At 39.6% G+C, this 25503-nt stretch overlaps 1 protein-coding gene across 1 annotated transcript in view; it reads right to left on the bottom strand.

The window, feature by feature from the left end:
• Nucleotides 1-411: 411 nt before the first annotated feature.
• Nucleotides 412-25503, bottom strand: part of LOC116162135 (nuclear pore complex protein Nup88) — a 51417-nt gene continuing 26325 nt past the window's right edge. Inside the window, exons 2-10 of the mRNA XM_031475674.1 lie at nucleotides 17382-17551; nucleotides 2503-2628; nucleotides 2072-2449; nucleotides 1845-2028; nucleotides 1559-1799; nucleotides 1144-1508; nucleotides 869-1095; nucleotides 577-825; nucleotides 412-529 (exon numbers count right to left, since the gene is read on the bottom strand). Of these exons, the coding sequence (XP_031331534.1) occupies nucleotides 463-529; nucleotides 577-825; nucleotides 869-1095; nucleotides 1144-1508; nucleotides 1559-1799; nucleotides 1845-2028; nucleotides 2072-2449; nucleotides 2503-2628; nucleotides 17382-17551 (2007 nt within the window). The 3' untranslated portion in view covers nucleotides 412-462. The remainder of the gene's footprint in view (nucleotides 530-576; nucleotides 826-868; nucleotides 1096-1143; nucleotides 1509-1558; nucleotides 1800-1844; nucleotides 2029-2071; nucleotides 2450-2502; nucleotides 2629-17381; nucleotides 17552-25503) is intronic.

The following is a 25503-nucleotide window of genomic DNA, read 5'->3' as shown; positions in this document are numbered from 1 at the left end:
TTCCTTCTTGTACTGACTATTAATCTTTGAACTTCATTTTGTTTATGTACCGTTATCTACACTGTACAGGTGATTATGCCATTCTCTAGTTTTATTAAGTATTTTTAATGTATTCACGTGTAAGTGGATTAATTATCAGTATGTCGCTCTGGATATTTAATCTAACCATGTATCTTTGTGAAAAAACACCGCATGCAGCCCGATTTGTCGCTGTATGTTTTTTTTTTCATTCCTTTAATCGCATTTGGTTGTCGTATTTGATTTATTTCATGTATCTGTGTGAATCATGTCGGGGTTTTTGTCCCGTAGAAGGTTTCCTAGATATTGCCTTGTTGTGTGCGTAAAATATGTATACGTTCTAGTCTTTTCTTACGGAATAGTCTCAGGAGGTTATAGGTCGCGATTCCTCTCTTAAACTCAAATACAAAATCTCTTTATTATAAATTTACAAAACATAGAAGACTAATTTAAACCTAACTTCTTTTTATATTCCGTAATCTCACTCATCATCGCCGAAATTTGATCGGTCCTAAAAAAAATTGCAAAGTTCTTGCAGCAAAACTGAAAATCACTCACATATCCTGCAGGTTTGTCTTGATAGTTTGAGACTGAATGGAAGCCAGTCCGCTTTCCCTCTTGCTCTGTTCTCTCTGCCAATTCGCCATCTGAACCTCTTGGTACTTGCTCTGATTCTTCAACTTGTTTATGCTCGTAGTAAACATCTCAACCTTTTTCTGAGCGTTCTTAAGTTCCTTAACGAATCGTTGCTCGGCTTCGGAGGGTTCGCTTTTCGTCTGAAGCGCCATTATTAGAAGCTTTTCGCACCTACAAATTTGGAGTGAGTCATTGATGGGAGGAAAGAACTTACCGGTTCTTGAGCAGCTCCTGCTTGTCTTTGATGTCCTCGTACTTTTCCGCTAGACTTTCCGCTTTCGTCTGGAGATTTTGCTTCTCTTTTATCAGCTTCTGGATTTCGGTGGTCTGGAAATTCTTGAGCATCTGCAACACTTTGATGCGTTTCTCTATCTCTTCTCGCGCTTTTTCGTAGTACTTAAAGTGTTCCTCTCTGAATACCTGAGCGGCGCGTTGCAATAGCTGTAAGTCAGTGAATTGGCGAGAGGGTAAAGGTTGTGAGGGGCGTACCTCGTAACACTCCTGTTGCGAGTGGTTTTCGCTGTTGTTCAACTTGAGGATGGGTTGCGAAGCGGCTTGTTTCAAAATTTTATAAATTTGCACATCGAAAGGTTCGCTTAGCATTTTTTTTAAAGGCGATTTGAAGTTTTCTATGTCTTCTGGTAAAAAATCGTAAGTGCACGGTAGTGATGTGAAGGATAGTAGCAGCATGCTGATCAATTGACCGTTACCTAATAGCGCTACCATGCTAGGCGGGTTGTAATAGATAGAAAAGCCAATTACGGGGTTGATCTTGTTGGAGGTGGCGGTTTTGGTGCATACAACGTATTCCACAGTGCTAGCTTCATTTACTAATTGCTCCATAAAATTTTCATCTGAAATACACGCTTGGCGATATCTGGAAGGAAGTAATATGTGCACCTACCGTCCGGTCCGTTAAGTATTTGAGTAATATTTTCAACGACAGGAATCGAAATGGCGTGCACACCCGCTTCGTGAGTGGCAAAGTAGTGGCCTGAACGAGACTCGTCCATATGGAGAAACACTGGACAGCAGTAATCACTTAACGCGTCAGTAGTGGCCAACCCCAATTCTAACTCTAACGTTTCAAATGTGTAGATCGCACGATCAGGGACATCCAAACTGCTCGTGAGTGATTTGCACCTCTGAAAGTACCTCGTTAATTTTCCAAAAGTAGCTATTCTTCTTACCCTCAGCTGGTCACTCTTTTCATCAAAAGGCAAGACAATTGAATGTGAAATATTTCCGTTGATTGTAGCGATGGAAAGTATGGGAGGTGTAGATGGATGGCACAAAATTGCGCATGCGTCATTCGTGTAGGACTGATCATAAGATGGCCAAGTGGGCAGTGGCCCCTTAACTTTCGGAGTATCCCTACAAAAATGGCTAGAAGCTTACCTCCAGACTAGACACTTACCCATCATTAAGACTGATGATCAGCACGAACACAGAGCCCAGACCATCCAGTAGAAAAATCGGCCATTTCAAACTCCTCGCAGTGTTTTTGATGATAGTTCCACGCAATTTCATATCTTTAAACTTGCGCAGAATCGCGCTTTCTTCATCCCCGTCGTCCTCATTGGCAATATCTAAAGCACTCTTACCGAGCGATTCCTCCTCGACGCCATCCGACGAGGGATCGTCAACTTCAGGAGGGCCGAAATCAAAGTCGACCGCCGTTTCACCGAACAGACCGAGAAAGAACGCCTTGCTGCCGGGCATCACGCCCTTGGGACGTTTACCGACGGCGTAAACGCCGAGTGCGACGGCGGACGAGTTCTCGATGTTGTATAATCTGCAACGGCGGTTTAGCAAAAACAAGGAGACTGGGCGAGAAACACGGCAAACCTTAGCGCATTATCGGACGTTAATACCATGATGTGCGTTTGATTTGGACTCGCAGGGTGAAACCGAACCTGGCGGACTTCGATGCTCGGATTGCTCAAGAGTAAATGCTCGTCCAAGCTGTGACTTCTGCAATAAAAATGATATGTGTTAATGACTATGCTGCATTCACCATGGGCAACGAGTAACCGCATGCAGCCCGATTTGTCGCTGTATATGTTTCTTTTTCATTCCTTTAATCGCATTTGATTCGCATTTTGTTGTCGTATTTGATTTATTTCATGTATCTGTGTGAATCATGCCGGGGTTTTTGTCCCGTAGAAGGTTTCCTCGGTATTGCCTTGTTGTGTGCGTAAAATATTTATTGGTTCTAGTCTTTTCTTACGCACAAAATTCTGCGTTTTATTCAATTCCCCTTCCCGCTTAAGTCTCACGTTTCAACAAAGAACCGATTACACAACGTAGCAGTTCAGTCACTCCATCCATATCGAGTCGACTGCTACCGAGATTAAAAGTAATTTAGATGTTCGGTGTAAAAGACTGGAATTTGTTATTGTGTCTCTCGAACGATAGTTTCGAATCACAAGGGCACTTCGTGAAAAATAAAGTTGTAGTGTAAAATTTTCCGAAAAGTTATCAGCCGTTTTTAATACACTTAAAGGATTACTAAACTGATAAATCGAACAGTAAACTTAAAATTCTTAAGTATACAATTACAAACCTAAATATAAAAGAAAGTAAATGTGCTGACCGAGCAAATCGTCGTTGCCTCTTAAAGAAAAACGGCGTCGGATGCGTGGCGTATTTAACTAAATCGCGGAGACGTTTCATTATAGTACATAAGAGTGGCGAAATTGTAACTAAAACTGTCGATAATTTCAATTATAAATTCAGTTCATTTGGCCTTATTGTTAAGAGACGTAATTATAACCGCAGCTTCTAAGAATAATAAACAAAGTTCAGTAAACGTAGTTACGTACGCATAGTTTTAGATGCGGAAAGCCCGGAGTGATACGCAGCCAATGTCCGAACTGCAGAGAAAACACCGATATCGCACAAATGGTCTTCTTTCTAACCGACACAACCGCCCCGTCGTCGCTCATAGCGAACGATTGCGAGTGCCACCGGGAGGGCACATGGGTGCGCGATATACAACGGTGCCAGTCACGCTATTAGACTGAGTGATACTCACCGAATTCGTGGTACTCCCTTGAGTCCGAAACCGTACCCTCCTAAGAGTCGACTTCATAGAAGACGCGAAAATCTTGTTAAACCTGCCGGAAGGGCACTGGTCATTCATGAGGAATACGCGCCAACACCCGTTCCAGCCGGAGACGGCAGGACCAGCCAACAGCCATTCAAACGACCCAAGACGACAGGCGTACAAAAAACCTCCACCTGTTCGGGGGCAGTCCTAGTCGCCCGAAGACTGGGAACGCCGTCGATCCTTCCGATAGAGATAAAACTGCCTTTATAACCCGTTTGGGATTGCACCGATATAAAAGGATGCCATTTGGGCTACGGAACGCCCCAGTCACCTTCCAACGCACGCACGCAAAGAAAGGCCCCGAAAACACGATAATTGCATATTTGGACGACATAATCGTCCTATCAAACGATCCCTTGACTCGTTTTCAAAGGAAGCTCCTACATACTCTCATCAAAGCAAATGTGATCAAATTGATCCCGACACAGGACTCACAGCCACTGATGTCAATCAGGAAACGCGGACAATACCACTCACATCACTTGAACTGGGACCGGGACGTTCTTCAGTTTAACAGGGGGAAACTGTTACGGCCATACCTACGAAGGGCGCAGCGCACGTCGGTAAGTGTCTCTTACGGATGTCCGCGCACCTGTTACTAGAAGCCGCCGCAAGGGAACGCAACAAGAAACACCCACAACCACTTTAAGAATACACAATGTCACTCCTTAGTGAGGGACGGGGGTGGGGATAAAGGTGTGAAATATTTATTAGAATGAATTTCACTTGGCAGTACCTAGACATAAGTGTTCAGTAGTTCGTATAGTAGAAATCTGTTATATTTACCACACGAGGTGGGGAGGAGCATTTCATGCACGTCGTTTTATGTGTAAACGAAATCGTTACGTCAAAACGTAGTGTTAGCGAAAATCCTGTAAATCTATCGAAAGAAGTTCCTTTAGCGTGTTGGTTTTACGGTCGGCGCGATAATGTCTACCGTTAGGAATTATTAAAAGTCCGGTTACCCTTTACTCTTTCTCTATAACTCTTTTGTTACTCGATCCCCCATTCCCCGAACGGCGAGCTTTAAATTCGAATCACTTTGCATACCCTACCTACACGATCGCTCTCCCATTGTACTTGCGCGTACATTTTTATTAATTAACTTAATAAATTAGACGGTTAATCTTTAACGGCTTTATAAAATGAATATTCCGGGGCGCAAATATATAATATGTAATTAAGAATACATAGGTTATAATACAGAATTATACGAGTCGGCAAGTTGGGCTTTAAGATTTCGCAATTAGCATAAAAAAGCAATAAAATTATTGTTGGATTAAGTTTTGGCAGAGCGCGGGAATCCACGTATCTTGCGGGTTTACTGGAATAATTCGAGAATAAAACTTCATTTAATTCGTGTACGGCTGCACGGAATTGTTTTCGTCCCCGTCGACGACGTTTCGCACCTTCTTAGCCCAGGTGGAATCGGCGTGAATAAAAAGCAATACCGATCGGGGATCTCACACGTAGCCGCCATTTTCTTAATTTGTTTATTTCATTTCTTAATTATGTTGCCGTGTAGCCGGCGTCCGATTTATGCGGGGCGCAAGCGGTGAAAGGGGAAAGGCGTCCTTTTGTGAAAAATCGCGTCCCGTGTTTGGTTTGGGATGCAAATTTAATGCCCATTATTTAACGTCACGCGTGTATGCTTTGGGACGGCAAATGTTTAACGTCCGCTCTTTTCCTCGATTTTTTCTATGCCGATTCGACATGGAGGAGGAGGAGGGGGACGTTTTTAACTTCGATGTAAATAATCATAAACTTGGACTAAATCTACGACAGATAGGTAAGTCCATGTTCCGCTGGGAATTGGAGAAGTTGTCGGGATTACGACAACAGCGCTTCTAACTGCAATTATTAGGATTATAATATTGTTTAAATGTCTCCGAGCTACATTAAAAGAAGTGTAAAGGACTTAACAAGGATTTACCGGACAAAAATTTTAACTAACCTCGCCGAGATTTCGTTTCCACAGCTTGAATGCTGATTTTGCAAGTCGTTTCGAGTTAATCTTCAGTACACCTATTTAAAAAGGGGATCCATCCGGTTGAAGGAGACAAAAAAAATAAAGTTAAGAAATGTCCGATGCTTTACCGCACATTTAACTTTAAAATGTGATTTTTAAAATATAGTCGTCCCCTCTGGTCGCTATAATTTTAATGACTAAAGAAAACGAACGGAAGTCGAGATAATTTTTGTGAAGTCGACAAACGATTAATTCAAACGACTGCGATAATTCCGGCTGAATTTAAAACCGGACTCAAATCTACCGTAAGAGACATTAGTCAAAAATATAGAAACGTTTGAATGAATTTTACAGTTCTCGGATATTCCGCTCCGCGGGCGCTCTCTCTCTCTCGCGCTGAACGATTCTCGCTTTAGCCACGCCGGAAAATGACAAGAAATCTAGATAGGTATTAAAAATTACATTCGTAATAAATTTTTATTTTTGCGAAAATTTATTTCTATCGCCGAAGGGAGGAAGGCGTGTCCATTTTTTACTTACACTCCCGGTCGCCATCTATCGAAAGAAATCTGCGTCATGTTTCACTCCTTTCATTATGGTTGTGTTAATCGGTTTCCGATGCTCATGCTGTGCTGTGCTCCGCACGAGTTTGTAACGTCCAACTATCAAAAGATGAGTTCCGTAAAGGTTAGTAACGTCGACTACATTCAAGCGAAGTTAGATAAAAATAAACTAACTAAACCCCCGCGATTCTAAATAAACGATTTTTTAAGAAAGTTTTCCAATTAAAAAAAAAACACATATACCTACAGAGTCTACCCGAAAAGTACTTAGTCACCAATTTGATTAAAAAAATGTAGTGGCCAGATCTTTCTACAACATTAAAAGTTTTCAAAATACAGCGCGTCCACTGCTTTCAGGATTCGAAAGCGTCATGGAAGGTCTCTTGCGGAAGAAATCCTCTTTGACCTTCTGAACTGCTCCGAAACGACGACCTTTCAAAGGAGTTTTCAAGCGAGGGAACAAAAAAAGTCCGGGAGAGTTTACAACTGGTTGCGAGGTCAAGTCGGACTTTTGAGCCTTCCACTTATAATTTGGCATGCAAAATGTGGTACAAACTGCTTTAAAAAAACACAACGAGCAGCGTCTTGTTCTTTCTAGCCTTTTTGATGCGAAGAGATGCCAAGGTGTGCACTTTTTGTTTCGATCATATTCGAACACCCCCTCCTCACATGTGACGACATCCTCCAAAAAGTACGGGTCTTTGTCGCACAAATCCATATTTTCCTGGCACGTTTCTTTTGCTGCAGCGAGCGCCGAATTTTAACTTGCACGGTATATAGATACGAGTTCCACGAAAAGACACCGTTTCTTGGAAAGCTATTTTTCACAACTTCACAATCAAGTCAATGACAATACTTTTCGAACAGACCCTGTATAAGAAGGCTTCAAAAAGATCCCTGAGGATCGTTCAGGATTCTGTAACGGGAGCCCGCTACGGATTTAAATTTATCGCGATTTTCGGAGTTGAATATTATAAAGTATACAGGGTGACCCCATTAGAGTGAGAGGGGCCCTGTTATAGTCCAGTTGCTTGTTGCCACAAATAACTCTACCGATTGCATTCGAGTACCGGACAATCATCACTTGACGCGACACCAATTGTCTTCTTTTCTGCTCGACTAACCAATAACTTTATACCCTTTCCACAAAACATAAGCAGTTCCAATGCTAAAAAACCCACCTCTTTAATTGCCGCCATCTTCTTTTAGCGTGTTAGGGGGCGACCAGCACATAGTGCAGATACGCTCATATCCCTTGAAGGAATGGACCGCCCGTACATATGCAATACCCCAGAGATCGGAGAAACGAAATCGTTAGGTCAAGCGAGCATTTCGTATTCACGCCGTTGTTTAATTCTTCGTGATGGACACCGCGATAAACTACCGGCTAATATTTCATGCGAAACTCTACGAAAATAAGATAACTTTTTCCGGCTCGCGCATTACAATTAAATTACATTTTTACGGAAGCGAACCGTTCATTCGCCTTTTTTTCTGGAGGAGGGAGATAGAAAAATTGTGCAAGCGGATCCTTTCAATTCTATTACCGGCACGTCACGCTCTTAAGTATCAGCAACAGATAACAAAAGTCGCATGCTTATGGACGATTCTCGTGTTTGATGCCGTTCAGTTTTACGACTTCTCATCCAAACGTGACATATGGAGATCTGAATATTTTAGGAGTGCGTCCGACGTTATTATTCCCACATACTATTTTACTGTATTATTTAACCGATTCTCGGTCGTGCATACGGTTAGGGTTTCAATTTTTCTATTTACTCTGATCTAATGGTTGATGGACATGCACTAAACGATTTGCGTTAAAATTTAGAACTGAAACGTCGCTCATTGCCTCTAATTTGTGAGCAATAAACAGTGGCATTCCACTTAGTTAAGAGATAACAGCTTAGCTACTTCATACAGTGACAGGGTATTCTTGTATTTCTGTGGTATTCCCTAGTAGTCTTTTGGTATTCCTTAGAATGGAAAGAGTTTCATGAATATATTAAAGCTTTCTAAGTGGGAGGTTTGCAAGTTTGGGATCATTTTGAAAAGGACTAAGAAAACTCGAGGCAAGCTTAAAGTGCAAAGAAATTCATAGAAACTTCAAGTCCCTGAAGGCGCTAATAAGGTCCATGGTGAGTCAAGTAGCTTCAAGGAAATTCGAAAAGCTTCCCTAAGAAACTTTAGCATTTTGGAAGAATCTTGAAAAAACACGAAAATAATGGGAAGCCAAGACGCTAGAAAAAACTTGCAGAAACCCAAGAAAACTAATTTTATACAATCAGTATCGATAACAAAGAGGCGGTCTATGAATGATGCGAAAGGTGTCCCTTCCCCTTTCGAGTGTATAAGGCGGTCAATGCAAGTCACCGGTTGATACGGGCTTCTCTCGCAAATTTTGTTGTTGAAAACGCTTAGTTAAGGTGCTCCCTAGCCATTTTTATTAATTTCATGATTGTACCTGGAGGGCGTCCTGTGCCCGGGCGCCATGTTGACGTGATTACTTCAGATGTTGAAATTACCAAGTGTTTGGTACTGGAAGATGCACTACTAAAGAGACGACAATTAGCAGAGTTTCAAGAAGCACGGTTTTCAGAATTTTACAGACAGAGCTTAGTGCAAGATGGGTTCTAAACGAGGATCATGGAGGACCCTCTGAGACAACATGGATTAAAGTTCCAAAACTTGGTAAGATCCGTTTGAATGACCCGGGGCAAAAAGTGGGGACACTGAGGCTTCCATGCGGTAGATATACGTTTACCGCGGGTGAGGCTCTCACATGTCCCCTGGAAACACATTTTCCAAGTTCTGGGGACTACGTAACTTCGAACCCACCAAGGTGCAAGGCTGATCCACTGGAAAGTAGCTGCGCGGGCGGTTACCGAAGGATCTCTGAGATGGGCGGTTCAGAGTACAGGATCGGACGGGATAATATTCCCGGCTCTTTTGCAAAAAGGCGTGGAACAGCTGTTCTTAAATTGTTGCACTTCTTTAGATTCTCCGTGGCTTTAGGATATAATGGTATATATGGAAATATTTCAGACATCATAGACTCCAGCCTGACCTGAAAGGAGCACACTGAGCGTATAAGCAAAAAGGCCACTGCATGTCTATGAGCACGTAGAAGGGCTTTTGACTGCACGTCGGGCTTGAATCCTCGACTGGTATATTGGCTTTACACTGCAGTGATATAAGCACAATATTACTGTACCTACAGGAAGCAGCTAGGAAAGGTACAGAGTCTCGCCTGTGTGAGGGCCATTGGAGCCATGAAAACTACGTCAACTTTGGTCATGGGGGCGCTTCTGGGCCCGGGGGGATCTGGGAGGAAACCTGGTTCCGATCCCCTCCTCGCAAGAAGGGATGTGATCCGGGCTGTCTTACTAAGACCAAAGGGTTATAGTCAGTCTACCGGACAGAGAGCAGTAGCTGAACTCAAGAAGAAGAAAGGGGGTATGCACCATAGGCATTTAGTGTACCTAAGCGCTGCCTGGTCGGGCTCCCCTTATGAGTAGAATAGAATAGAAGACAACCTCACCTGGTATTATTGGCGTAAAAATCAACGGAATTGTTTAAATATTATTTAAGATTAGTTTTTCGGCTCAAATATAGCCCTGTGATTAGAGGGATTAAAAACAGGAGTCAGATTTCGACTAGTTTTATGCATTTTTCGATCGCATTAAAATCCTTGCAATAAACTTCGCAGCATTGCTCACCCGTACAAGTTTGTTAGGTCAATTTTAGTGCTAATGTGATCACCAATCCGCCGTATTTATAAATCAGTGCGCCGCTGTAGTACTACGAAGAAAATTGAAAAAGGACAGCGAATAGCATCGACGTGATTAACGGTGTACTATCGCTCCTCCGTACAATATAAAAATTGCGCTCATAAACCATACATTAGCAGAATCAAAAGGGGTAACATCTGTTAAAAATAAAAGATATTAATGTGCCATCCAAAAAATAAAAGCATGTAACTGGGGACTCGAGAAACACACTAAATGATAAAAATGACAGGTACACATCTAATGTACGATCTCCTGCGCCACGTCACGGCCGATATTCCCGTCCTTTTTAAATATTTCGAAAACGGCACGGCGAAAAGGGACGGCACTCGTCAGTAAACCGAATTAAATGTAAAAATTACATTGTAGCAACATTATATGACTTTTTGAATAAACTGCGGCTTCCCAACCCTCGATTCTTAATTACCCCATATTTTGCTACCCTTTTCTGTCATATATCATGTCATACGTGTGCAATGAATTTTAATATTTTCGTAATTCTTGCCCTACGTGATTAAGTTTCATATATTTTCGGCGAGATGGGCCAGTATAAATTTACTAATTGGCTGCGTAATTACTAATTAAGCAAGTTTTAGAGGGCCTAAGTAGGTACGGTATTCTAAGTAGGTAACTAACGCACGTTGGATATAAAACATCCCATTGTCAAAATTACAACAATTTCACATTTATCCTTGAATATAATTTCGAGGGTGTAAAGTTCTTCTAATTTATCGGCATAATGCAGAGAAGTTTCCCACATTTAACCAAACTTATCCATTACGGTTGATGTAAAAACATGTCGCATTACCATTTCCGGCGAACGCCGCGAATAAAAATCATAAATCCGAGACTTTACGCCACGGCTCTTATTTTCCTAATTAGAATTTCTTTTCATTATGGTCCGGACATTTATGAAAAGGTTACGTACCCTAATTAATATGACGTGATGCGAATGCAACTATTTACGATCTTCCTTATATTTAATAAAACGCGTTTTACGAGTCGCCTTCTTAGAGACTCTCTCGTTCATCGACAATAAAAAAAAAGTTCCACTTACGCGGAACATGTGGCCCATGAAAATAATTTCGTTTAATTCGGACAACGCATTTTAATTTTGTTAATATATTTGTTCGTCTTTCCGTTTCCGCTTTATCGTGTTAAATTTTGCGCGACAGTGTTAACAATTTATTACCGTTTAGCCCAAATTACAAATTACTTCTGCGCTGAGTAAATGTTGGTTACATCAACCGCGGATAAAAATCAGCAATGTGTAAAAATTACGCCCGTTTACATTTGCTAATTATTTTTTGTTTATTTAAAGAATTGCGGCACAATGAACGACATCGTGACCTCCTTTTAATATCAAGGAGTTTATGAATAAATTATTAATCGTGAGCTTTTTAAGAAGAGCACAAGTCATAGCCATAGAAGTTGATTAAGTCAAAATATCCGACGACTGTAGATGATGTTATTCGTTCTGCGATGATGATGATTAAAAATCCCACACAGACCGAAGAATACACTTTGAAGAGAGTTCAAGTGCCCAAAATAGCAGGTGACCACGGAGCAGTTCGGACTCGCAAAAACCGTGGAGGGGTTTAAACTTAAATGTATTAATACCTAAAAGCTCTTCAGGCCGTCGCAGATGATAACATTTCAATTGATCATTTAACGTTAATAATAAATGAGTACGGATAACTTCTGGATGAAGATGTCCCAGATAAGGATGTCTATCATGGGGATTTCGGAAACCATAGAAGATATGATGGCCAAATTAGAGACAAGAAATTTGCCGATTTCGTTTTTATTTTTTTCTGATGTTACTTGAACATATACAAAAAAAAAACATTTTCTCATTGCCACTTATTGGGTTTTACGAGACACCGTTGAGAAGTTTCATTTCTGAGAAATTGTTATCAACATTTTTGATTACGAATAAAACGACCACAAAAGAAAGCAAAAGTTGGAAACTGTTGGTTTCAACAAGATGGTGTACCCGCGCACAATGCCCTAATCGTGCAAGAATACCTATTGAACAAATTTCGTGATAAGTGGAAAAAATTAATTTTCGTATACAAAAAGAAAGCTCCACTTTGTCATTTAGACATTTTCTGGTTTGCTTTTATCTTATTTTATTAAGAATTATAGTTATTTGTTCAATATATTATGTATTATGCCCAAAATGTTATATTTAATCAGGGACCAGGACCCAAAAGATATATCGGTTCCGGTTCTGTTTATATTTAACCGAAAATATAACGGTTCCGGTCCGGCTTTGGTTCTAAAAAAAATAACGGTTCGGTTCTGCGCATTTTTTTCGGTTCATTCAAAAAATTCATTATAACAACGTGGTATATATGTGTCTTCCGATGGATTCATTTTGCCTTTGAGAAAACTTTCCTCCGACAAACCGAGATATTCGCTCTTGAAGTTTTGTTATCAACTTATCACCAATGGAGATATTTCTTCTAGACGTCCCAATCGCGCTTTGTGAGTGGTACCCTCTTCCGACAATCTGTTCTGGAGATATAAGAGAATATATCCGATCACGATAAGGGGTCGAGGAGGAGGACTATGGTTGGTAGAAATTAATTTCTTTCGTTGAGACCTTTCATTAGAGTACCGTGAAGGATAGAACCAGTAACCCCGTCCCCCTCCCCCCTCCCTCATCATTTGATAAGGGGCGAGAAAGAGAGGCGGTAGTTGGTGGAAAACGGTTCCTTTCGTTGCGACCTTCAATTAGAATACCATGAAAGATAAAATTAATTCCTAACACCCCCCTCCACCTCCTGAACCCTTGGGTCTCCGCAGAAAAGGGGGGTCCGTGGAGATATCTGGCGTAGGGCTGACTGGTACAGGCCCGGTGCGAGGAAAAATCAAGGTCGAGATCCCCCCCCCCCCCCCACTTAGGGCACTTAGTCGACACTCTCTCCAACGTTTCTGACCCAATCCACATGATAATTCGGTCCGATGCGTCCTACAAAATACGGAAGTGGGTTGCATTATCGTGGAAGACAAAGGCCGCCAGGACAGAAGGCTACTCCTCCTTCTGGAAGAAGTCCAAGACAAGAGACAGTACTATCGCAGGAAGGAGAACCATGCGAGATAAGCTATCAAGGGCTACGGGAAGCGGCGGTTAAATTCAGCAAATTCCACAGGAAAAGGATCATCGAGCAAATCGAAATCCCGTGAAAAATTTTGACAACACTGCAAACAGATTTCTGAATTCCTTAAAATACGAAGAGTTCAAAAAATCTATGTAGCTTAATTTGGTACACCACTTCATACATGTAGTGCCCCTTAGCTTCTGGGTTCTCTCAACGCTGCGCGAATCTGCCAGGGCACCATTAGTCCCGCTATAATTAGATTTGTTGAGGTCTACTGCCAGCGTTGGACGATTGAAAGTGAAAGTGTGGATGTGTCCTCCAACAAGATGAAGAAAAAAAATCAACGACCTCATATAACGTCCGATATTGTCGTTCATATTTTATTCGTTAAAGATTCGACGTTTTACGATGTAAAAAATCGCATCACAAAGTTATCAAAAATTCAACTCAATCTAACAAAAGGCGTTAAACAAACATTTAATGAAGTCAATCTGAAGTTTCGCCCATAAAAATAGACCAATAAAAGTTGGGAAATTTTAATACTTCGACACGCCATGTGATTGCCAGCCGAATTTTTCATTAGACCTGAGTTTTTACAGCGTTGCGTAACATCAAATGAATTCCTCAGGTGTTTTAGGACCTCGGTTTACTGCCGTCAGTGGTGGAGAAACTTCATAATTCAGATACTAGTTGTTACACGTGTCCCGATCCTCCGTCCCCCGCATCCTTGTTTTCATTTATCTAACCCGGGCAAGTTTCCCTTTTCTTCCTGATTTGTTATACGCTTTTCGAGTAATTATCCGCGCGTATGTGTTGTATGTATTATTGCAAAGTCGACGGCCCGGTGGGAAACTTGAGCAGCATCCCTTATTACAATTTACAACGGAAGATGCAGGCGGCGTAAAAGACAAAGGCAGAGGCGATAGCTCAACTGCAGGAGCAAAGGATAACCGATAGAGGAAGAGTGTGGGGGCATAGATTAATTAATGAATAAATAATAAACCGCGGGAAGGTTTGATTATAAGATATAGGTGGCTGTGGTTCGGCTGAAATAGGGGCATATTTTAACTTTGTTTATTATATATCAGCCGCCGACGTTTTCGAGTAATACCTGTACACTCGCGCCCTTATCGACTCTCTTAATCATTCATTCATTTCCGTTTCTGGCTTTAACCCCACTCTATCATAAAATTTAAATGCGATAATAAATATCTATAGATATAATCGGGGGGTTAAATTTAATATTTGCTTTCGAAGGTTCTGTGCATACTTTATAAAATACCCGATGCGAAATGGTCGATTTTTTATCAGGGTTGACCAGCGTGCTGAATGTGTATTTTTCCTTCTTTCACATTTTTAATGCCCCATTGGGGTTAAACGATATCTTGTTTTGAATTATTATATTTGGATTTTGCGTCGATAACGGTTTTAATTTTACCCTGTTTATTTTCTACCGACCGTGTTTCTCATTCGCAGTTAACGCAACTTTATAATTTTATCATTTTGATTGCTCGCGTTTGATTACGACTAGACGAACTTGTACGGTTTCGCCATGACCACGCAATTCCTCGCGTAAAATTCTGATTAAAATATTCACTTGTCTACGAAATGATTTTCTAAGTTCGTAGTTTGAGCAAATGTAAATGTTTGCACTTTCAGTAAAAAAAAGTCTGGATCTCACTCATCTCCCTGACTTACTAGTTGACAATACTAAGATCTTACGTTGTAGTATTTTATGTTCCGACGTGATCGTTGTCTACCACCTCTTCTATTTAAAGTAGTAGCACAGAGACAAGGTAAATTAAAGACATGGTAGGAGATAAATAGGTTTATTCTCTAATTACCATTTTGGAAATGAACTCATTTTTCGTAGCTGATCATCCTGTGGTCAAACTCGTGGTCTTCCAAAACTATTGGTTTCTATCACGGGTGTTTCTGAGTAATTACTCAACGAATAGCTTGTATTGTTACCAACTGCCTTACCAAACAGTTCTACACTACTTCCACCACCTCTACACCTAAACCGGCTCCTCTTCATCTTCTGGGCCCGATGTCACAGTGCTTTGCATGCCATGTTTCCCGGTAAGTGCGAACTGAGATGTAGTGAGGTTATACTCACTTCTTTTTCCTCGACTCAGCACGCACGTATAAGTGACAGTACTCGGGACCGATTGGCCACGGAAACGCTAACCAAAGTTTAAGGCCCAATTCTGACCATATTCCAATTTACCTTCATGAAATGATAAAATTAAAATACAAGTGAAAGCAACCAAAGGAAAATAATTAATCCTTTCAGTCAAATTTAATATAATTTACGTTAGCTGCTCGCATATTTGATCAAACTTATTTCGAGCAATTAGATCACGCGTAAGTTTCCTGAATTATATTTATATTGCATTCAATTCAATTAACGAATGTTAAATGAAAAGAAATTAGCTTGCGTACTGTGAGATTCGACTTCATTAACAGTGTACATTTTTACTAACTTTACGATCGACTTTCAATGACAGCCCTGCCCGCTTTAGTTACAAGTTATTTATATCAATTCTTAACTCGAAGCTGCTCCCATACTAATCACTGTCTTGTATTCTGTGGTATTTTTTAATACTGATAAAGCTAAAAAAAACAAAGAACACCGTGAGATTATTACTGAATATCCATCTGGTGGTATCTATAAAATAACCAATGACCTAGACCACTACAGGAAAGGTGGATGCTGTACACATAAAACCTAATTGACCTCTGATGGCCTTAAAAATGGAATGACAAATGACTTCGGATGAAATATGAACATGAATAAATAAATAACAACATACCACCGCAACGAAATGGGGTGATTGATCTTTGGAGACGAGAGATCCTTGAACTTTTCTTGACCAAGGTCACAAACGTACCAAGGTCAAACACCAGAAGGGCGCTTGGAGGTAGGGGCGAGTGTCCTTGTCTCACCTTGACATACCTGTAAAGGTCTTCGCCGCGAGGCAGGTGACTTGTAAACTTCACATTGATCTAATTTCGAAGTTCACCGCATGGTGGCGCGCCCTTGTATATCTACTTTGGTACATTCAAAACCTAATTTGGGTAAATTTATGATAAGAAAATTTGGAAACGTACGATAAAGCGCTAATTTTAAGTATTCCATCAAAATCTATACGTTACCTGAATTATATCTTTAAATCAGTAAATACTGTCAAAAGCAGGTCTGCTTCATTTAGTTATAGATATAGTTGTACGTGTATATGTGTATAATCGGGGGGTGTGGAATACTCCCCAGTCAGTCAAGCGTCCGGAGATTTTGATAAATGACATTGAATCCAAACATTCAACTTTGCTGAAATTACGTTAATGTAAACTGAAGAAATAGGATCCGAGCGAGTGGGGTAAGGGGCACCAATTTAAGGCAAGTGCTCATGCCTGATTCTGTATGCGATATTGACATGGCAAGTAAAATTTATCTATAGCTTTGGACGGTATCGACTGAATTGCAGCAATGTCGTTCAATACAAAGGTATTACGAGTAAAGAACAACTAGTGACACAGCACGAGTTTCGTTATGATAATATTTAGGGGACAATATTAATGCAGAATACAAAACAAGGCGCCTAATCTTATATACACGGGCAACTTCCAAACTGCAATTAGAAGCAAACGGTTAGTTATAATAAATTACGAAATATTTCTATAGCAGGCAACTTTAAATAATGCCACTTTAGAAGCCAAGATGGGAAGGTATAATGTATTCTCAACAAACTTTAGTAATATAGCGCGAGATTAACAGCGACACCGAATTTGTAACATCGTTAGAAGTGATATAAGCATCTGCACATAAAAAATAAGAACAAAATTTTATGAATCTCCAGACGTCGAAATCCCAAAATTAACGTTAGGACCTCTTTTTAAAATTCGTTCGTCCCGAATTCCCTTCAACTATTCCCATTTATTCGTTTAAATAACGCACGTGACACATAAATAAGACCAAATTGCTAAGAAGTTTAAATTATAACGGCATATATTTTGGGTAGACTATAATATACCACCATTTGTATGACACAGCTAATGGAACTTTGAAAATTTCTAGACAGGTGCTGCGATACTTTTAAAGCAATTAACTTTGCCCTTTGGTGTCTCTAACGCGCCCCCGTTTGCACAGCAAACTAATGAAAAATGGGGAAATAAATACGTCATTACCTGCAATACACGATCTCCTTGTTGTTTGAGAAGTTTCCGTGCGGCGGACATCTTTCGGGCAGTTCGAGAACGAGCACGCCGCTTCCACCGGCGACCACCAGAAGAGTATTTGAAGAGTTTGCCCTAAGCAGTTCGACGGCGAATCGAGAAGATACTGTCGGTAGAAGAATCTGCAATAATAATTATTGTTAGAGGCGGCGTATTTATTAATATCTCAATATATCACGCTAAAGAAGGGAAAAAACGCTCGTCTTAATCCAGGTTATTGCCTAATTTAAATCGAGCTCGGCAACGAGCGTATAAATTATTGAAATTATTATATTAAAAAATCCATCTAAGAAGTCAAAGAAGCCATTATCCCAGCTCGTTCTGCCGCTAACTAATAGCTATTTTTCGCAGCCTCCGGCTTTTCCGGTCTCATAAAAATGGGGTTAGAGTGTGAATTAAGAGGTTTTGTATACACCGATTGGTTTCGCCTTAATTATTTTTCTAGAGAAAGCCGTTTCGATAATGGCCGGGCGTAATTTGAATCTGCAGGAAGATGGATTCGAAGTAATTTCTTTTCTAAATTGTTTTGAAATTAAGCCGGTAGTTCTTCCGTTCGCCTTTTTTGCCCCGAGCAAGAGAAATATGCGGATTATGAAAATGTGCACCGATTTTTTTATGACCGCGCGTCGTTTGGGGGAGTTTTACTTTTAATGGTTATCGGTAATTGATGAGACGGGAGCAACGCGTACGGCTCGGCGATGACGGAATTAAGATATTCAATTGAACTTATTAAAACAATCGTAAAATTGTAAGTATCTGCCGATAATAACATCTCCGGTACCGACAATTTTCCGGAACGCTGGCTTTGGGGTATTGGATTTCTTTTTCAATCAAGTTTCGAAGCTGGCGGTACAAGTTCGCGTGCTTCGCTTGTTTTTATTGAAAAATTATTCAATTATAAAGTTTTAAAACAGATTGGAAATCATACGGTTCGCCGAGGGAAAGAATTTTGAGTTTAAGATTACGGATTTATTATCCAGTTTAGTATTCATTGCTTTTTGATATCTTTGTCACTCATCCAAATATGTCGGGGAATCTCATTCGTACTTATTACTCACAGATTGATGTTCGCGTATTTTTCTGGTTGAAATTTTACACCTACCTTCACCAACCGTTTCAATTTCGACAAGACAAAATTACAAAAAATAATTTTCTTAGGACGATGCATGTGTTTCCTTACAGTTTGTGATTTTGTAGGTCAACTCATAGTTCAATTGACACCGCTAATTGATCAGACAAGATGATTCACGCCCTTACCAAGTTGCGGTAAAGGCAAAGATTCTGACTCGAACGTTGCTAATAGTATAAAAGTGCTTGTTTTGAAACTTATTAGAATTCGTAGAAATATATTTCGTAATCGCTTTAGGACTTTTACTAAAAACTTCCATCGAAACAATCTTCGAAAACCTTCTTTCCGTTATACATAGCAGTGGTAGTCTCGGTGATAACTAATTGTATTGTGAGCATTACGCGTAGTATTGGCATTTTAAGAAACTTAATTAATCTAAAAGCACAAATATGTGTAGCAATGGATATGCATCTTCTTTTGGAATTAGAAAAAAACGCTCAGCTGGATTGTTGCTAAGTCCAAAAGGCATACCCTAAAACTATTGAAGTATTCTAGAATGGAATATTCTTTTGCGCCCAATCGTCATTTGTTCCACTCTTTTGTGTGAGCACGTCCTAATTTATGCGTACATTAAGCATGTCATAAAAGGAAGTACTAATTTTCATTTTAAACGTTTAACGTTTCGCTCGTTTGTAAAAAGAGAAAGAAAAAACGCGCCAGGCCAAAGTAAATACGGGCAATAATTGCGAACAACACTATCGACCGAAGGGGTTTTGCTGCTAACAATAATAAAAAATCAAGTAACTATTAAAAGCGGTAGAGCATCGTAAATTTGAGCCATTAATGCATCCATAGAGCAAATAATTGGCTAAAACGTCTCTAATATGCTCGGAATTAATTTACTTTAGACTCATAAATTACGCGATTTTTCTAAGCTACCACAAGGTAGTATCAAAACGTAATATAGTATTTAATAAGGCCGTGTAAATTAACACTAGGTTCTACATTACAAATTCCATACACACGATAACATACAACCTATACTCAATAACCATATTTTCGCAACACGTCATCCGGTATTTACGATCTCCATCCTTGTCCTTTATCAGCGCTAGTTTATTGCACAACAAAACCCGTTGATTTCAATGCAAGTGGAACGGCGAAAGTGTCCTCTGAAATTTATTGCAAGAATATAACCGAAGGGGTATGTTAAACGGAGACTAACATATTAGAAACAAAAGCATACAACAAAAATGAGTTACAGTGTTGAATTTTGAACGCGCGCGCGCTTAATGGCGCTTTATAAATTTCTTGCCGCTTGTAACAGGAAAACCTCAGAAATTATTCTTTCGGATTTATATACTCGCCCGTAAATCAGAATTTATTTGAATTACTTATGGAGATTTCCGACTTTTACGTTGCGCAAAATATATTAAGTGTACTTAATTTGTCCCACCGTTTTTTTACGCGCTCGTATATCTTGGCGCGAAGAAAAAATTTCTGATAGCAAACATACTGCGACTTAATTCCTCTTTATGACGTGATCAGCAGCTTTTCCAAAAAAAAGCCTCTGAAATGAATTTCTGTTACACGGATGGGCCATATGGATTTATTTTGTCTAAATACCATTTTTTATATACATTTAATGCACACTAATTGTCTTCGCACATATTTTTGAGAACTGTTGTACCTTGAAAGGGGACTGAAACAAGCACGAAGAAAATATCCGTGAACGTGAAAGAGCTGAAGATGGTGTAAAATATGACCGGCTTTATTGTTCAGTGGTAGAGCGTTGGGCTATAAATCCGGAGGTCGGGTGTTCGAACCTGGGTTGATGTGAATTTTTCATCTGTAGCAGAGATGAGAATTACCTTAGACCAGTTTCGAGCATTCTACCGGTTACTCCGAATTAGGTTTCCCTTCTGTTTTCCTAATTCATAAGGAAAATCCCGGAGTAGTATAGAACAACTTAAGACCTTCTGCAGAGGCACCTCTAAAATGCATTATGCGGGTCACTCTGTAATTGGGAGTAAGCCTGTTGAGGGCCCAGAACAAGAGAGGGATAATAAATAAATAAATAATGACACAAAGATTATCAAAGACGCCATAAAAAACTCCAAGAAAAAAAGTGTTAAGGCATGGGTGTTAAACAGAGATAAAGAAAAGCGGCGCGAATACGTTCGAAGAAAGAATGAAGAAACGGAAGACCAAGGAGAGAAGGTTCTCGAAAAAAAATGAAGAGAGTGAAGAGACTACGAACCCCTGCAGAAAATGTAAGGACATCGTGAGGGTGTCTGAATGAAAATGTGAGAGAGAAGAGAGAAAAATTAAGTGAGTAAAGAACGAAGGCGTTAAAAAGCATCAATGAGTATAGAAAGAAGGAGGTGAACAGGCTAGGAGGGTTAAGGAACTATGCGACAAAATAGGTATCGGAGATGCATGAAACAAAGTGTAAAGGAAGTATAAACGAAAGAAATGTGAAGAAAAGAAGCAAAGAAGAAAAGAGATAGAAGGCGCGAAACCGTAGTGGATGAGACGTGTTACGAATAAAACGTGAAGGGGCTTTTATGAAGAACAGTGCATGTCGTGAAAAACGTGTAAGGATAGCGCAAATGATGAAATGATAAAGAAAGGGCGAAGAAAACGAAAATTAAAAGGTTTAAAGGAATTAGTTGTAGAAAAGAAAGTTTGAAGAAGACGTGAAGATGGAGTGAAGAAAAGTGTATGTGGAAAGCGTAAAGAAAGACGACGTAAAGGGAGAAGGCGTAAACGATATTTAAATAAAGGAGATGTAAAGGAGCAGCAGGCAGATATTGAAGAAAGCACGAAAGTAGTATGAAGATTATATAAAGATAGCTGCAATGAGGTTTGAATAAAGCACAAAGAAAAAGGCATAAAAGAGGGGCGAAGATTAAAGGAAGTTGTCGAGAATTTGAAAGGTAGATAGAAAATAAATTAAGTAAACAAAAGAATCAAGAAAGTTTGGGCACGAAAGTAGTTTGATAAGGATGGTATTAAAGCTGTGTGAAGGTGGGGCGAAGAAGAGTAGATATACTTGCAGAAGAAAGAAGATAATATAAAGAACGCCTGAGTTTGAAGAAAACGCAATAAAAGGAGTAAAGTAGAGCGAAACAAGAATAATGTATGTGTAAAAGAGGCGACAATAAAGATTTTGAGGCGCGAAGGAAAAAGCAATGAATGAAAGAGACGAAACGTCAGGGATCGTTGAGGGAGGACGCAGAAGAAAGCGGAGAGGAGATGCCCCTAACAAAGGGCGTTAAAATAAAAATAGTTTGAACGAGGGAGGCATGAAGGAAGCACGAAGAAAATCACGAAGCAGGGATGTTAGGAGACACGAAACGAGGCGAAGAGGAAACTTAAAAGGAGGAGGAATTATGTAAGAAGTTTTAAGAGGACGTGAAGGTGGACTGAAGAAAAGGCGAAGAGAAAGTGTAAAGGGGCACGAATGAGGCGTTATGAAATCAGGCACAGGAGTGACGGTCCTCAAGAAATTTCGAAGAAATCAAGAAAGCGCGAAGCTAAAGGAAGAGTTACCAGGGAGATGTTAAAAAATAAAGGGACGCGGAGAAGTGAAAGAAATGGAAGTAAAGAAAAGGTATGGTGCGAAGGAAAGACTCGCAAAGAAATGCGAAGAAGCTGCGATAAAGACGGTATAAAAAGATCGCAAAGGTCAAAGGGGGGGATAAACATATAGAATCAGGGGGTAGAAGAAGGAAACATAAAAGAAATAAATATATAGAATCCTTTAAAGAAGTAGATGTGAAGCAGGTGTAAAAGAAGGTGAGATAAAGGCGTAAAGGAGACTGAAAAAACCATTAAGAAAATAAATACGAGAGAAGCGTAGGGGGAAATAATTCGTGAACGTAAAAGACAAGGCACAAAGAATGTAGGCACTTCAAAGACATAAAAAAATGCGAAAAAAAAGTGTTAAAGCAGGGATGTTAAAAAAGGATAAAGAAAATTGGCGTGAATGTTAGAAGAAAGAGGGGGGGAAAGAAAGAAAATAGGGGAGAAGAGAAGATTCACGAAAAAGATATAAAGAAAACGTAAATGACGTAAGCGTTAAGGAATGATGAGCCTAAGAAGAAGAAGGTGAAAAAACAGGGAGAGTTAAGGAACAAACTTAAAACACGTGTAGGATGGATGGGAAGTGTTGGAAAATGTGTTTGTGTATGTTTAAAGCATGAATTGATTTTATTATTGAAGTGTGATGAGTTTTTGTTTTTGTAAAACGTTAGATTAGAAATTTTGTGATTTTGACAGAAAAATAAAAATAAAAAAGAATTGAACATAAAAAAAAAGAATTCATTACCTATTATTTTAGGTAAGAAACCACATAATTGGCGACCGTGACAGGACTCATTTATAAAAAGAATTCATTACCTATTATTTTAGGTAAGAAACCACAGGAAGAAAGGAGGCAATGAAGAAGAAGTATAATATGTTTAGTGGATTAACAGATCTGGAAATCAGGTTCTCATCTCAGGTCAATAGGAAGAAGTGCCCTGTGAAGCAGAGGGATCTTCCTTCTATACACAAAAATGAGTAGTATGGGAAGTGGAAATATTGCGCGCAATGCTTTTGTTATTATTAGATAGTGACATCTAGCAATCGCCAATGTAGTTAATTTTAAGGCAGCGCTCACACGCTCTATAAACGAAATAACGTCCATAGGTGTTCAAAAAGTACACAGAAAATATTTGTAACGAATTGTGAAGAAAGAAATATGTAGGCTAGAGGTGAGGGAAAAGAAAAAGTTAAAGACGTGAAAGAAGCAGGCGTGAAGAACTGACGTAAAACAAGCACGCTGGGTACGACTGTCAATTTTGCATCTATTTAAACTTATGGTATGGAACACCGTCTTGTTGATAGAAAACCGAAACCCGGTTCATGACGTTTCCGGTTAAACAATTTTCATTGGCTCCTTATTGAAACTGTGTGAAATAGTAATTATCATAGCTATAATCGACAGATTAATCTGCAATTGGTGCTAATCCACAGATCAATCAACTGTAAATGGCAAACGTGCCGGTTAGAAAAAAAAGTCTCGTTATTTCAACACTGCCACCACGTCTTGGTGGAGGACATCTGTGACAGCAGTGTATAAGGGATCTGTATAATTTCCAACGAATTTGTGCATACTAATCGCGCGGCGATTTCGTCGAAAAAATACGGCGTCAATGCTCAACTATGCACGCAATCAGGTATCCAAAATAAAATACGACGAGAACGTGACAAGTCACAAACAGCAGCTACAAAGAGCGAGTAGATTACATACAAATTGCACTGCAAATTTTCATATGATTAGGTTCATTTATTTGTAAATTTGAAGAAAAATAGTAAACAGGTGTCGAGAATTTCGCGCCCCATTTGACCATTTCTGTCTTTAGCCCCGTCGTCGCGCTAAAAATGGTACGGACCGGAATTTATTTTTAATATACCTTCTTAATGAATCGTTAAGCTCATCGCAATTTTTATGAGCCTGAAACTTCTATAACAAATTTAAAATTGCTTCGGGATACAATTTATTCTTATACGAAAAAACTTTACATCATTTCGTGTCAATATTATTTCGTCTAAACTTTTCTTATTAGCCTAATATTTTTCCCGGATCTATCGTACGAATTAGTAGCGTCGAGGTATGTTAATTTTTTTTAAAAAGTACAACATAAAAGTTACGTATTATAACGTAATAATAACGGAGGAAAAAAAAGGGGAGCAAATTAGAAGATAAAAATTAGTAAATACAAATACAAAGTGCTCGCTAAAAATGATTCTAGCCAGATACACCTACCGGGAGACATTACCATTAGGTATGTAAATCGGCACACGTGCGAAATAGGTACACGTCATTATTTTGTTATTTCTATCCCGCGTAACAAAAGGCCTTCGTGAAAGAGGAAGATGTAAAAGGCAATTGTACAACAAGGTGCAACGATGTTTAGCTGCCGAACTGCCATGCCCCACGGGACTTGGAAATAATTACGAAGCTCAACTTAAAACTCGAGAAAAATTGTACCCCATTTTTATTATCATTCACCTTTCAAGAATAGAATTTACTTTTAAATTCTCTTCTCCGAGTACAGTTCCGGCCAAAAAGTGCATTTATTCGGTTCGCGCGGCAATGAAATTTAATATTTAGAAAAAGAGCGCGAACAACTTTATGCAAATAATTCGGGCACGCAAATAAAAAGTGGCAGTCTACATTTGCAGACTTTAAAAGTCGTTGACTAATTCATATTAACTTGTATTGCCGGTCCTGGAAGTCTCGTAAACATAATATATCGTTTGTCCTTTTTTTATCGCGTCGATTTAAAAGAATGGAACAAAGAAAGAAATTTTTAACGGGGGCAATTTTTCCGGATTAACAATAAAAACTGTTGTCGCTTCTAAGAGAAAAATGCAGAGTTGTTCAATTAATATATTCAAGCGCCCTTTGCCACCCCCACTCCACTTTCATCTAAACACAGAACATTATGCTTTCGGTTTTAATTTTTTATTCTTGAAAATATTCCGTGGAGATTAATAAGGCTTGAAATGCGATGTCTGTATACGCGGCTTTCAGCGAGAATTAAAAATAAAGGGGATACTATTTAAGGAGGGCCGAAGGAGGGATGAGATATTTAGAGATATTTCTAGATATCCCTCTAATAGCCCCGAACGCGTAACAGATTATTTATGCGCGTTTTAAAAAGACGAACTCCCCTGGGAATGCGGTGGGTTTATAAAGAACATACACCGAATTTCTAGGGATGTGCAGTTGATTATTACACAGACTGCAAAGTCATAAGTAAAGCATGTTGTCTCTACCAAAGTCAGTGTCAGAATTGGTTTTAGGATTCAGGCTCATTTGTTCCAAGAGAGAAGGGATTTTTCCAAACAAGTGCCTTATCTATATCTGCCAGAGCCGTTTCTATCTCAACTTAAACCAAATCCCTCCTCTTCCATTGCATACCTTCTCAAGTACACTTTCTGAATACCATC

This window comes from Photinus pyralis, unplaced genomic scaffold (assembly GCF_008802855.1).
Source record: "Photinus pyralis isolate 1611_PpyrPB1 unplaced genomic scaffold, Ppyr1.3 Ppyr1.4_LG10, whole genome shotgun sequence".
In the NCBI taxonomy this organism is placed as follows: Eukaryota; Metazoa; Arthropoda; class Insecta; order Coleoptera; family Lampyridae; genus Photinus; species Photinus pyralis.
This window is presented reverse-complemented; position numbering and strand designations above follow the sequence as displayed.